Consider the following 14,311-nt stretch of genomic DNA (forward strand, 5'->3'; position numbering starts at 1 on the left):
ATACATACAGATTATGAGCTGACATTTGTATCATATCACCCAATACAGTCAGTCTAGTTGGGTCATAATACTTAATATTATTTTAATTTCTAGCTATTTAAAATTTATAGGAAATCTATAAAGACTAGTTTTCAAATAAAAACAATTCATACATTGCAATAAAATATATTGAAACAAACATAACATAGTTCATTGAATATTCAATAATATAATATATAAACAAATTATTAAACACAGTTTCTAAATTAATGACGATTTTTGGCGATAACTACGTTCATTGAAAATTTTATCGTGCTTCTAAAGGTTAAAATTAAGAATTCAATCCCATAAACAGTTTTTGCACATAGAATTTCGAGCGAGGAAGAAATTTCCAGCCATTGGTCCGATCAAATCATATTGTTTGGCAAAAGCCATTGCTGAAAAGCGTACCCGCTCACGAGCCAACCTAGAAAAACAAAATAAAAATTAATTCATGGATAGATTTGAGCCTACTAAGATTTTTGTGTTATAGCGGACATCTGAGGCGGTCGTTCGCCTGGTGGTAAGCGATCACCACCGTCCATGAATATTTGCAGAGGTACTGCCTCTGCGAATTTGCTACCCGCTTATAAGAGGTAAAGGATAAGGTAATGATTGATGACTGGAAATAAGGAATGGAGTAGGAAGGGTGAGGAAAAGGAAACGGGCCGCTGGATTGGCCTTCATTTATGATAACATTAATAGACTGAATACTTTCCATTTATACTTATTTTTATATACATACATGTAGCAAAAAAAACTTTAATTTTAAACATTTATATATATTTTTATTTTACGCCGATACTGGAGCAGTTTCAAAAAATCTTTCTCCGTTAATCTTTGTATAATATGTATATAAGTTACGTGTTACAGTTTGTCCGCGATGGACCCCTAAACTACCAAACAAATTTTAATCAAATTTGCACACAATATACAGTTTAATCCAACTTAAAATAAACTTTATATTATTTTAATTACGATAAATGACTTCCCGTGCTGAGCCGGGGCGTGCACCTCGTTATTTATAGTTATTATTTGGCAGAATTCATAGTTTCAAATAATTTATATTTGTTTTTTTACACATTAATACTAACCTATAGAAACTTGTCTCGTTAGGGTTCAGGTATTCCGGCTGCCTGTATACCAAGCCTGTATATCGATGGTATCCGGAGCCAGGCGTAGGAGAAACAGGAACATAAGGCACAATCTCATCCCCTTGCAGCAGGTTATTTGCAGGGCTATTCAAGAACATACCATGTATGTAAGCTGGACCCATGTCCGTTGATATGTCGATGTCTAAAAAAGACACGTTTAAGAATCGTTATTTGAAAGTATAAGTCCACACACAGCTGATACATGTGTCCTATGCAAACGAAACCTATTCTTAGTATTTTCTTGTGTTTGATTTTACGCGAGTATTATACATTTAGAAATTATAAACTTTTTAGAGTCTCCCCGTGATCACGCTCGCTGTAAAGTGTTCGAAACGACGGGTTAATAATATAATGAATAAATCGCGTTAAAATCCGTTAAAAAGTTTTTAATTTCTAAAAGAAACTTATTCTTGTTTAACAGATATGTATAGAGAGTGAGATAGCGTAAAGTTCGCTTGGCTCACCATGAATAGAAATATTACAAAAGGTTTTATAAAATGATCAATAATATTATTATATTATTTAAATTATATGTTTCATAGTTTACCAATGGAATCGAGTTTGTACCACATATATCTTAAGAATGGTTTGAAATAATTTCATGATTTTTAGTTTGGAATCTTCTGTATTATAGATACTAATTTTTAACAAATTTGAAAAAGTGACCAGTTAAGTGTTCGAAACGTCGGGTTAATAATATAAGGAATAAATCGCGTTAAAAATACGTTAAAAAGTTTTTAATTTCTAAATTTGAAAAAGTTTCTAAACATACTCTCGTTATATCTTACCCAACAGCATCACTGTATACATTTCTTTCTCTTTCCCATTTGGATATCGAAGGTAAACAGCGCCAATGGTTCTTATAGGAGAGAATTTAGTGCCAAGACGTATGTCCACATCCACGTATCCCGCCTGGGGAAAAACATTTCAATAAAACATCAATGAGAACAACATCGTGTATTTAAATATTGAATTTGAACGGAAGGCCAATTTAGGGAAATTTGTTTATTATTAAAACTTTTATGCCAGTAATTTGTTTCAATAATGATTGCGAAAACGACTTGCTTCTCAACATAATATATTAATTATGTTCTTCTGGAAACAGTTTTTGTATAAATTTACTTTCATTATGTATTATCTGAATATAAATTATCAGATAATTAAGAAATACATCACTCTTTGTATACAGCTCTATAGAAACTGTAGTACTTAAAAATTGACATAATATAGAATCTGCATCCTTCGATTGAATGTATTTCAAATTTAGACATTACCACCAACAAATCCTCCGGAGCGGTAAGTATGTAGTCTGGCACTATTTTATAAGCCTGGAAAGCCTCTGACACGCTTAAATTTTTTTTTGGCTGTACCACATCGCCCAAATTATAGCAACCGTCGAAGGCGTACACTGAGCCAATTGTTATGGTAATAGCGGCTGTTATAACAGACAGCATGTTGTGGAAACTGTAAGGAGAAAGACAAGGTTTATATGTGTAAAAAAGACTAGCTGCGCCCCGCGGTTTCACTCGCGTAAGTCCGTATCCCGTAGGAATATCGGGATAAAAAGTTGCCTATATGTTATTCCAGTTGTCCAGCTGTCTACGTACCAAATTTCATTGCAATTGGTTCAGCAGTTTTTGCGTGAAAGAGCAACAAACACACACACATCCTTACAAATTATTAGGAAAACAGATCCTCGGAAAACGATTTTCTATAAACTCTCACTCGAATATCTATGTAATCATAATACCAGGAACAGCTAGTAGAAAAGCGTCGTTTTTATATATATGTTTTAGAATCGAGTAAGATACCTACATTTCATATTAAGATATCAACATAAGTATTATATAAATATTGCTGTTTATTACAAAATCGCTTAGATTTTGCAATAATTATATACTCAAAATGATGAAAGACAATTTTTGAAAAAATATGATATTCGAATTTCTTACTTACGATTAGAATACAAGAAATATAACAATATGTTATAGTTGTGTACACAACTCACTCGAAAGCAATATTAAGCAACACATTATTTTCATGGCTTTTATACTTCTAATCAGTCAGTGAGTACACATTAAATAAACTCATCAAAATTAATAGTGAAGTAGTTTTTAATAGCGTTTTTCATGATATGAACTTACGTGAGTATATCTATACAAATGATATAAAGAGGAAACATTTATTATATATGTTTGTATTGTTATCGCGCAAACTTAGCAGTTTTTACAATTTTTTTATTGATATTATCTTTTATAACTTTATAAAGAGTTACAGATCCCGGATATATTAACTTCCCACAGACTACTTGACACACACATAAACACACACATTTTTTACATAAACAGAACGAAATACACAAATTTATAAAAGGTCTCGACGAGCCTCATATTATAAGATAACATAAGGGTGTGCAGTGATAGTATATATATATTATATTATAGTTATTATATATATTATTAGTATAGATATATTATATTATCTGCTGAAAAAGGTTGAGATGAAACCTTTTTCAATCAGCATAAATAACGCGTTACCAAGACGCTGGCATTCAGCTAATACCAATGAGTATAATGGGATGAACCGTCTTTTTTCGGTTACAATAATTTTTTGATAACGGTTGTTCTATAGTTATTTTCATAATATATAAATGCCTTTGTGGCATTAAAACCATAGTAATTGAGTTTAAAAAGCCATAGATCTATGTTAATGACTTGGTGTACACTATTTATCAAAGCTATCTAAATTTCTTATTTTCATTTATTCACATTCATTTGAAAACCTGCTTTCGGCCTAAAAAGGTTTTCTTTATAGGAATCGTTCATTTACCTCCATCTATGTAAACCTGTAATGCACAGTACGAAATGGAGTCTAATGCAAAAAATAACCTGTGCTATTTAAATGGTTGGTTGGTTTTAGGGATAAGGAAACCAAGACAACAAAGTTAAATTTGTATTTTGTAATATTTTTATTTAATAGTATAACACTTTAACAAGGACAGTTTATTTTGTTTGGGACTTAAACGAAACTTAAACCAATCTGAAAAGGAAGTAATACAGACAGATATAGACGTACTATCAGCTTAAATTATAACTGTTTGGTTCATTCGCAGAGTGTACAAATTTTTCCAACTCTGGTAATATAATTGATTTATACTGAATGTCCCCCCGAATGTTGGAGCTTATTGTTAAAAAATACTTAAACAACAAAACGACATATAAAATTGTTTGGCATTTTATTCGCTAGCTCAATTTTTACACCCTTAGCTTCGCAAAGCTGTCACATACCGCTCCGCTAATGTGGTCATTATGTCTATGAAAACAACCGGCGGAACACCCTTTATATGTAATATTAAGATTATTCGCACAGAGAGTTCTCAGCTAGGAAGAAGTTGCCAGCTATTGGGCCATCCAGATTGTATTTGCAAGCAAAATCTTCAACAGAAAATCCTTGCCGTTCCCGAGCCAGTCTGAAACAGTAATTTATAAAGCGATCGTCATTCGCCGAAGCAAATTTAGACGAAAATTTTTAATAATGATATAATAGGAAAAAAGTTGTATTTATCGATCTTCAGGTTATTATATTTTTTGTGAAAAAGTTCTTCTGGTTATATATAATGTCCGGCACTTCGACTTAATGCAATTTTCCTCGCATCTAAGGTATAATGAACACAGAGTTACCAGAAAAGCAGCAAGTTATATAGCTTACAGATTAGATATAAATTACTTACAATAAAATTTCTGGACTGTAAATATCCATATATGTATTTTGTCTATACATTAAAGCGACATAACGATGCAGGCCGGTGCCCAAGGCAGGGTTCGCAGGCGTAAGAGGTACAATTATATCACCTTGAAATAGATTATTAGCGGGACAATTTACTATAATACCATTAATATATGCTCTACCACTCGGCTTTGAAGGAGACGGTGAATCAATATCTGAAAAAGATGACACAAAAACCTTCAAAATTTACTTATATAATTGCATTTATTAGATTTATTAAAGAATCTGGCAAAATTGAGCAAAATCGGCACGTTTCAAATAAAACTTATCGCTATTGTGTTTGAGCAGTGACAATATAAATTAAAATGCGATAAATGAGAAATTTTGAAAGAATAGCAAAAGTTTGATCACGAGGCGGGATTCGAAGCAGCGTTTTTTGCCAAACCGTAGCAACGCCTAGCCTCTCGGCCACCCGTGATCCCTGGTCTTTCGAAATTTCTCATTTATAAAGCGTTTCAATGCTATAAAACTAAAAATTAAATGAAATACGATACTTACCAAGCAACATTATTGTATAAAGTTCACCATCACATGCATTAGGGTAATATAAGTAAGGATAGTCCATAGTATGCAGTGGAGATATTATGGTGCCTGGAGTAACTTCCACCGTGGAAAATCCAGCCTGTTGATAAATGAATGATGTTTCATTATTTAGATAAATATATACTAGCTGTTGTATGCGTCGTCGCCCGCGTGGTCTGAAGAAAAAGAAACAGGAGACATTACATGGCCATAACAGCCCATTTCTTATTTCTTATTAATTATCACTAAATTTAAATAGAACAAGCATTTATATTATTTGTTGTTTTCATGAACAATATAAAAAATATAATGATAGAGGTGACTGAAATAGAATGAGTGAGAGATGTTTTCCGCCTCAAGACATTTTAAACTACATTGCAATGGTAATTGATTATTTCTTTCGACACATTTTTTACAACAATTAACATCTTTATTACGTACTAGCTGCGCCCCGCGGTTTCTCCCGCGTAAGTCCGAATACCGTAGGAATATCGGAACAAAAAGTAGCCTTTATGTTATTCCAGCTATCCAGCTATCTACGTACGAAATTTCATTGCAATCGGTTGAGCAGTTTTTGCGTGAAATAGTAACAAACACATACACATCCTTACAAACTTTCGCATTTATAATATTAGTAGGATTACCTTCAATAAATCGGTAGGCGGCACTTTTATATAATCATTAACAATTTGATATTCCTTAAACGCTTCCGCGACATTGAATTCCTTCAATGATCTGATGGGTTTTATATTACAGCAGCTATTTGCTTGTATTTCAGATATAGCGAGCGAGGTAATTGCTAATGTTAAAATGTGAAACATGATGTCCGATTGAGATAAATCTGAAAATGAAGTGTTTCTCAAAGATTAGAAAGATTAGAGGCATGGTTTCCCTAAATTTATTCTTTGACAATTTTACAGATGAAAATATCAAGAATTTGCGTGAATCGGCCACTTTTACATAATTTTTAAGTAGCGACACATTTTTCACTTTAGAGTTCATAAATATAAAGCAAGACTTTATTTTATTTAAACCACATCAATTATTTTAAAATATTGCATTGTTGCGTATGTTGATGTTGAAGCAGTGGTGGCTCAGTGGTGAGAACCTAGGACTTCTCAATCGATAAGTCGGGGTTCGAGACCGGGTGAGCGTCACCACTGCTTAAAACGGTGAAGAAAAGCATCGTGAGGAAACCGGCATGTCCAAGAATCAAAAGTTCGACGACGTGTTACATCTGTTAACCCGCACTTGGCCAGCCTGAACCCTCATAGGAGGCCTGTGCCCCAGCAGTGCTAACATATATATGGGTTGATGATGAGTTAATGTTGAACAGAATCATCACCCTTCGAAAGTTAATTCAGTATTTTTGAATAATATATGTATAACTAACTATATTCTAAACTGAGTATTCTTAATATATTAATTATAATTAAACGAAAATACCTGTGATATCTCGATGCAAAGTAATAAAAAGGATACAAGACCCTTTAAACGAAACACCTTTTATATTTTAGCATATCATCTTACAATATGGAAATAAATGTATGTAAATGATAACAAAGAATGCAACATTGATATGGAAAAAGCTATATAACACTATGAGTTTTCTTCGACATCGTCTCCTGTTCTTTTTCGTATTAACTCTATCTATTAAGCTTCACTTCCATTTGTTTTTAATCATTTGCATAACCTCCAATATACAAAGTATTAGCTGCCCCCCGCGCGCGGTTGCGCGGTTTCTCCCGCGTAAGTCCGTATCCCGTAGGGATATCGGGATAAAAAGTAGCCTATATGTTATTACAGTTGTCCAGCTGTCGACGTACCAAATTTCATTGCAATCGGTTCAGTTGTTTTTGCGTGAAAGAGCAACAAACACACACATATCCTTACAAACTTTCGCATTTATAATATTAGTAGGATAATTATTTTTGTATCAAAAAATACATTTCAAACATCAAACGTATGTTATCATCATCGATAGTTAATGTAACCTTCGAATGAAATAAACATATCTATGTACATTATATCCACATTTTCTACTAAGTATTTGTATAGTAGTCGTTAATTACAAAGTTAATAACTACAATAAAACAGATAAATGGTATTTGAAATGAACGCTTCAATATTCAAACGATAGTTGTTTGAACAATTGGATTGTGTTTTAAATTTTATAACGTACAAAACAATAAAAAAAAAACATATTTTTCTTATTACGAAACAGATATCACACCAATTTTGTCGAAAAGTTGTATCTAATGAACAAATGAAATTATATAGGTATATAACATTATTATTTAAATACTAGCTGCGCCCCGCGGTTTCACCCGCGTTAATCCGTATCCCGTAGGAATATCGGGCTAAACAGCTGCCTATATGTTATTCTAGTTGTCCAGCCAAATTTTACTGCAATCGGTTCAGTAGTTTTTGCGTGAAAGAGACACATACAATAAACAAACATACACACATCCTCACAAACTTTCGCATTTATAATATTAGTAGGATAGGATAGGAAGTAGGATAGTAGGATAGGATCTATCCTATATTAATATCCTAATATTAACAAATATTATAAAGTTGAAGAGTTTGTTTGTTTGGTTTAACGCACTTATCTTAACTTACTGACAGTAAGTTTATATTACCTACATCATCTATAAATAATTTTGCAAAGGCGGCAAATATATTTCCAGCCTTTGCAAAATAAGATAAAAGATATATTTCTTGTTGAGATTTTTCGTTGCGCAAATGGTTACTTTAAATTATTTTCCTTAGATTGATGTATGTAATAAGGTTGCTATGACACTTATTAAATTTACAGATAAATAAATTATCCAATTAAAGACAAAAGGTACCTACTCGTCGGAAAACTCTACCCTACCTACAAACTTTTCTAAAATGTTATTACTCATTTGCCGTAATATTTAGTATCGATTAAATCACATTGATTTATACTCGACTCTCAATTTATACTTTTATTAAACTATTTGTTCGTCCTGGTTTCGCCTTGTTTTCGCTCTTGTCGCTCATTGGAGTTGCAGTTTCCTAAAGGTGAAGGAACTTTTGTACTAGGTCTATTAGGTTTGTGTGAAAACGCTACAAACACGAATAAGCAGTGGTGGCTCAGTGGTGAGAACCTCGGACTTCAAAATCGATAAGTCGAGGTTCGAGACCGGGCGAGCGTGCAGGAAATAAATTGATTTTTCAATTCCCCAGCAGTGGGAACATATATGGGCTGATGATGATGAATGTATAATACATACAAAACACATTTTATATACAACGAAATGTATTCCCAGTTTAGTGATCAGCGATCCAGCATAGGTCATGATAAAGTCATTAATTGAGAAATAAGTTATTCTGTAATTTGTATATTTAAATTATTTTCCGTGCATATTTTGTATTGACTTTCATTTCATCGGTCGTAATCAAAAATAATTTACATACGTTTTACATACTATAAAAGATAATGTCAATTATTTACGTATTCAAGTAATAAAGACTCATTTTAATTAAATTGAAATATGCTACGTTATTTTTTCTTATCAATGATTGATGTTTACCACTCAATTTATCAATTTACTGGATGTTAGTTTTTCTTTCGCGCGGTCTTAGTTTCATGATACAAACTTTTATCCCCCTATTTTATCCCCTTGGGGGTAGAATTTATCAAAATTCTTTCTTAGCGGATGTCTACGTCACAAAATCCATCTGCATGCCAAATTTCAGCCCGATCCGTGCAGTTTGAGTTCTATATATATAAAAAAAAAACATACTTATAAAATATAAAAACAAAGACACTGAAATTTTATTGTCATTGATAAGCAAAGTGAAGTAATTTCAAGTTTGATACTAAATTAAACGCGTAACGTAACGTTCAATGCACATTTAAATTGATAGATAATATTTTTTATGCATTATAGATTAAAAACCTGAAGTGAAAAATATACAGCAGCAATATACAGCTGTATTTTGCCATAATACAAAAAATACCATTTAAAGGTAAGATTATCAAATACACTTTCGCATTGACAATATGTGTTTATAAAGACAAACTGCAACCCGCGGCGTTGCTCACGTGGTTGAATATGTATGTAGGTAGGATTTCTCCAGTTAATTTTGCTTATTTTCTATCTTGATAGTTTACAGATTTAATTCGGGGGAAACAGCTAGTTGTAGATATTGAGATTATTATAGTTCTTCCTAATTTGAACAATAATTACTTTAAAAAAAATACAAAATCAATACAAAAACAAAAAAGACCAAATAAGTCCCAATGGGACTACACGGGAGGCTCTAGTTTTCGAATTGAGAATCTAAAACTAAATAATAGTACCACCTTGCATCGTGCAAACAAATAGTTTCAATTCTGAATCCAAAATACAATTTTTATTTCTTTATCTGTATTTGGAATAGCTATGGCATTACTAAAGGAACTTGAAATAGTAATTTATTCATGAATATTTTCATTGCGTATTTACGAACGTTTATTCCTAACATTAATAAGCAAACATGGAAATGGTGTGTCACATGTTATAAAATTAATTATGGTCAGTCCTCACCCACTGTATTTCATAAAGAAAAGTAAATAAAACATCCCTGTTAGACATTCCCCTCATTTGTGTGGCATTGCCAGAAAATCATTATTTATTCATCCATGTTCCTTATAATACGAAGGGCTTAAAAGTCACATGAGTCCCAAAAATACAGTATAAAAATATCATACCAGTTCAGGCAGTGGTCGAAACGTCAAGGCTGATAAAAATGGCGTATAAAGTGTATCCGGAAAAACATAGAAATATAATAAATAGTCCGTTAAAATTTCTATTTAAATTTTCGAGGATTTTAGGGATTGCCCCCGTTGAATTTACTTCAAGAGGCCTGAGAATTTCATCAGCATATGTTACATACAGTAAAGTATTTATTTTGATTATGTGTAAGTATATCATTAACTATTTATTATCTTGTAAATGGGAATGAGGTATTAAATAAGGTTGAAAAATAATGGTTATAAACGCAGAAACAGAGCGAAAGTCAATGGGCTCGGTCCCTGGGTTACAGAAATAAAAAGTTTAGATTCAGTATTTGAATACATAAGATCCTTTGGTCTTTATGCTCTTTTTTCTGTAGATGCTGTCATTTTAACTGGTTTCGGGATAGATTTAGCCAATGCGGAAGTTTCTCTTCGTGCAAATACGCCATCTACCGCACTTACGTGGATTTGTAATTTGACCATTCTTATGACAATTACTGGAATAGGTTGTTTTAAAGCACCCGAACGGTTGAAATGCATTATTAATGTATTAAATCGTATGGACGAGGTAAGAGATAAAATAATTAAGTATATATATATTTATATATATATAGAAGTGTCTGCGTCCCAGCAGTGGAAACATATAAGGGCTGATGATGATGATGATGATAGAAGGGTGCAATGGATGAAGTCACTAGCCGCAACTAGATGTGGGTAGATGTTTCTTACAACAAACATTCGTGCAAATCTTTAGCCACACACTGCTAAATTAAAAGAAATTTATGGCCATTTTCAGATATAGTCATAAATTTCTTTAATTGTTTTAATTGTATTACATCCATACATTTCTTTAATTTCTTTTGACTATATACTTTACGTATATCTGTGTATAGAACATTTGTATACCTCACTTCCTTCAAAGCTAGACTAAACCTTGGGAGATGTCATACCGGGTTTTCAAAAAAAAAAAACAAATCTTGATTCGAGAGAAATATGAAATGAGAGAGAAGAATGAACGGCTGTCAGACGATGACGTCTACAGATTATTGTATATAATATAATATATAATTATAGTCATATTATGTCGTTTAATCTTAATAGAATAGATATGATCCCCACCATACATTACAGATAATCAGTTACCACTTTACAATCTAAATATTGGCAATTTAGTATGAAGTTTAACAAATATAATTACTTTGTAGATAAAATATAAACTGGGTGTTATTAAGAAAAAGGATCCCACATTACATGTTCAATATGCTATGTTATTCTACTTTATTACTAGCATAGCAATATTAATTGTGATCGATTATAACTCCTATGTTGATGAGGCTTATCGTCACAAACTCAACAGTAAGTAATATTTGTTCTATTTTTTTTCTACTTTTCATTGCCCATGTTTTATAATATAAAAGCTGCACGTCCCGGCTCCACCCGGGTAGTCATTTATCGTAATTGAATAAATATAAACTATTCTATCTCATAAGTTGAATCAAACTGCACATGGTGTGCAGACTTAAAAGCGGTGGAGAAGTTTAGGGGCTATCGCGGACAAACAACGTGATTTGTGTATATTTAGTTATATGTTTAGGCATATGAGTTGTTTTCTGATTTAACTTTATAGCCTATCATTATAATCTAACTACTAACATTACGTATATGTGATACCACATGAAAAGCTGGGATTACGAGTGCGTGCGAGCATGGCATGCCTTAGAATCAAAAGTTCGACGACATGTGTCATCTGCCAACCCGCACTTTGCCAGCGTGGTGGATTAGGACCTAAACCCTCATATGAGACTTGTGCCTGCAGTGTGAACATACATGGGCTGATGAAAAGGATTCCCGATTGATATAAACCTTGAATTAACTATTTGGATAGCTATCAGACCTTTAAATTAGCTACCTCTTCGAAATAACGCGACAATAATGTCTAATTCTGATAGTATTTTATCTGTATAGCTCATTTTATGTGCGTATTATGTTCATTATTGTCACTTTGCACTCAAAGTAAATTTTTCCGTTTATTTTTTTTTATTTATGAGGACGGATTTTGTCTTCAATTTATAGAGATATGATGAAAATTTTAAAATTAATAAGATATCTCATATGTTTCAGTAAAAACGTTTTATATGTACTCCCTGTTTTATGTCGAATTCATTATTCAAATACTTCTTGAGCTACAATTTTCATTAACGGCGCTGCAACTGAGAAATATCTTAAAAATGTGTAATGACGAGCTGGAATATATATTACATAAGATAAGTATGTACAAGATGACTCTCTCTACATTTTGACGCAAGAATTTTTTTTTATAATCTGCGCTTAAAATAAAAATTTTGATAGAACGACCAACAGCCTGATTGACTTGTAAGACGATGGAATAAGAAAAAAACTTTATCGATTTCTTGTTTTAGGAATAAATCATCAGATTCTGTGTGTTAATGCGGCTGTTGTGCTGCTAAAAAATGTGGATAGATCTATTTAGCTACTATCCTATATATTATATACCCAGGTTTTATAATAGATCACAGGTTTTGAGGTGCAATTTGGTTCCAGGTTTAAAGGCAGAAAGAAATGAAAGAAATAATGACGCAAACAAAAAGCTACCTGTAAAACAAATTAATAAGGCTATCGATACATTATACGAACATTTCCAAGAATCAGGTGACTCACTCACTCACTCTTTCATGGTGTAAAATTAAATGCACGTTAATATAAAGATCAAATTATATTCAGAAGAAAATAGCGCTTAACAATATTGCAATACCGCTTTGAACAATTTTCCCTATATCAAAGTCGGTGGGTCGTTGGAGAAAAGAGCTACCACCACCCATGAACATCTGCAGAAGCGTAAGGCCAATTGCAGACCTTATGCTTCTGGAAATAGAGTGCTAACTTCAAGCGACATTGGATAAAGAAATGATACATGAAATGAATACAGGACGTGACTGGAAAGGGATACGGGGCTCCGGCTCCCCAATAAGGTATCTTATGGGTGTAGTACCTTGCCCAGTGCTAGATGGCCCAATTCCTGTCGAAGTGTACACCAGTTAATATTTTCAAATGCAATTTTACCTGTAAATCTAATTATATCCGAATATTCATGATATGAATGTTCAATTATAAAGGACTAAGCTTCTAAAGTTAATTTGATTAACTTAAATTGCTGTAAAATATGATAGGATATTCAATAGTTACATTATAAATGAATTTAAATTATATTATTCCTCTTATTACAGATAAGGAATATTATAACAAGGCTATTCGTGCGTTAGCGCATATATATGAAGATATTTGCAATGATGAGCAAGATATCAATAGAGTTTTTGGAACCCTTCTCGTATTTATTCTCTTTTCGTTCTTGTTGTACTTAGTGATCACTCCTTATTATATTATCACTTATTTACGTAAGTTTTCAAAGCGTACCCACTAAAAATTTTCTCGAAAATTTCACCTGAAAATTCTTGTTCTCCAATTTATAATAGTTCAAGCTAAGTTTTTCTCACAATACAACTGACTGTTTTATAAAATTACTTTAATTCAAACCAATATAACAACAAAGCTAGAACTTTTTAAATTTTATAAAATTTATAAAATTATAATCATTTTACTAGAGTACTCAGCGGATCACACAGCCACTATTTTACTCCAAACCGTATGGCTTACCTTTCATGGATTTAATTTAGTATTGGTAACAGAGCCGTGTCATTTAATGCAAGTAGAGGTGAGTTTATATTATACCTATAAACTACATATATATGATTTACAGCCTTTTTATTGGATTTCTACTCATTGACATAAGTTAAGAATTTGAATGTTTGGGATCATTTTAATTTGGCTTGGAGCAAAGTCCTGGTTTTTTTTTTTTTTTTATTAACAGAGCGGGCAACCGAGCAAGTGGGTCACGTGAGGCAACGCCACTGCCCATGAGCATTCACAAAGCTGTTATAGCTTTTGTGGAGCTGTTGCCGGTTTGGAAGTATACCTAAAAACACACGTTCATACCAAGATGATCTTACAAAACATTGGTATGTGCTACTTGCAAACTTTAATGACCATTCTGAACCTTTTGTGA

The 14,311-nt window shown here is 32.4% G+C and overlaps 1 protein-coding gene across 1 annotated transcript; it reads right to left on the reverse strand.

Annotated features, from left to right (window-relative positions):
• Positions 1–433: 433 nt before the first annotated feature.
• On the reverse strand, positions 434–4,479 carry LOC119836156 (39S ribosomal protein L38, mitochondrial-like). The gene is made up of 5 exons (XM_038361410.1): positions 4,460–4,479; positions 2,447–2,636; positions 1,961–2,084; positions 1,163–1,314; positions 434–445 (listed from the first exon to the last, which is right to left on the reverse strand). Exons 1-5 carry the CDS (start codon positions 4,477–4,479, stop codon positions 434–436), a joined length of 498 nt encoding a protein of 165 aa, XP_038217338.1.
• Positions 4,480–14,311: the final 9,832 nt, after the last annotated feature.

This window comes from Zerene cesonia, chromosome 23, assembly GCF_012273895.1.
Source record: "Zerene cesonia ecotype Mississippi chromosome 23, Zerene_cesonia_1.1, whole genome shotgun sequence".
NCBI classification, from domain to species: domain Eukaryota; kingdom Metazoa; phylum Arthropoda; class Insecta; order Lepidoptera; family Pieridae; genus Zerene; species Zerene cesonia.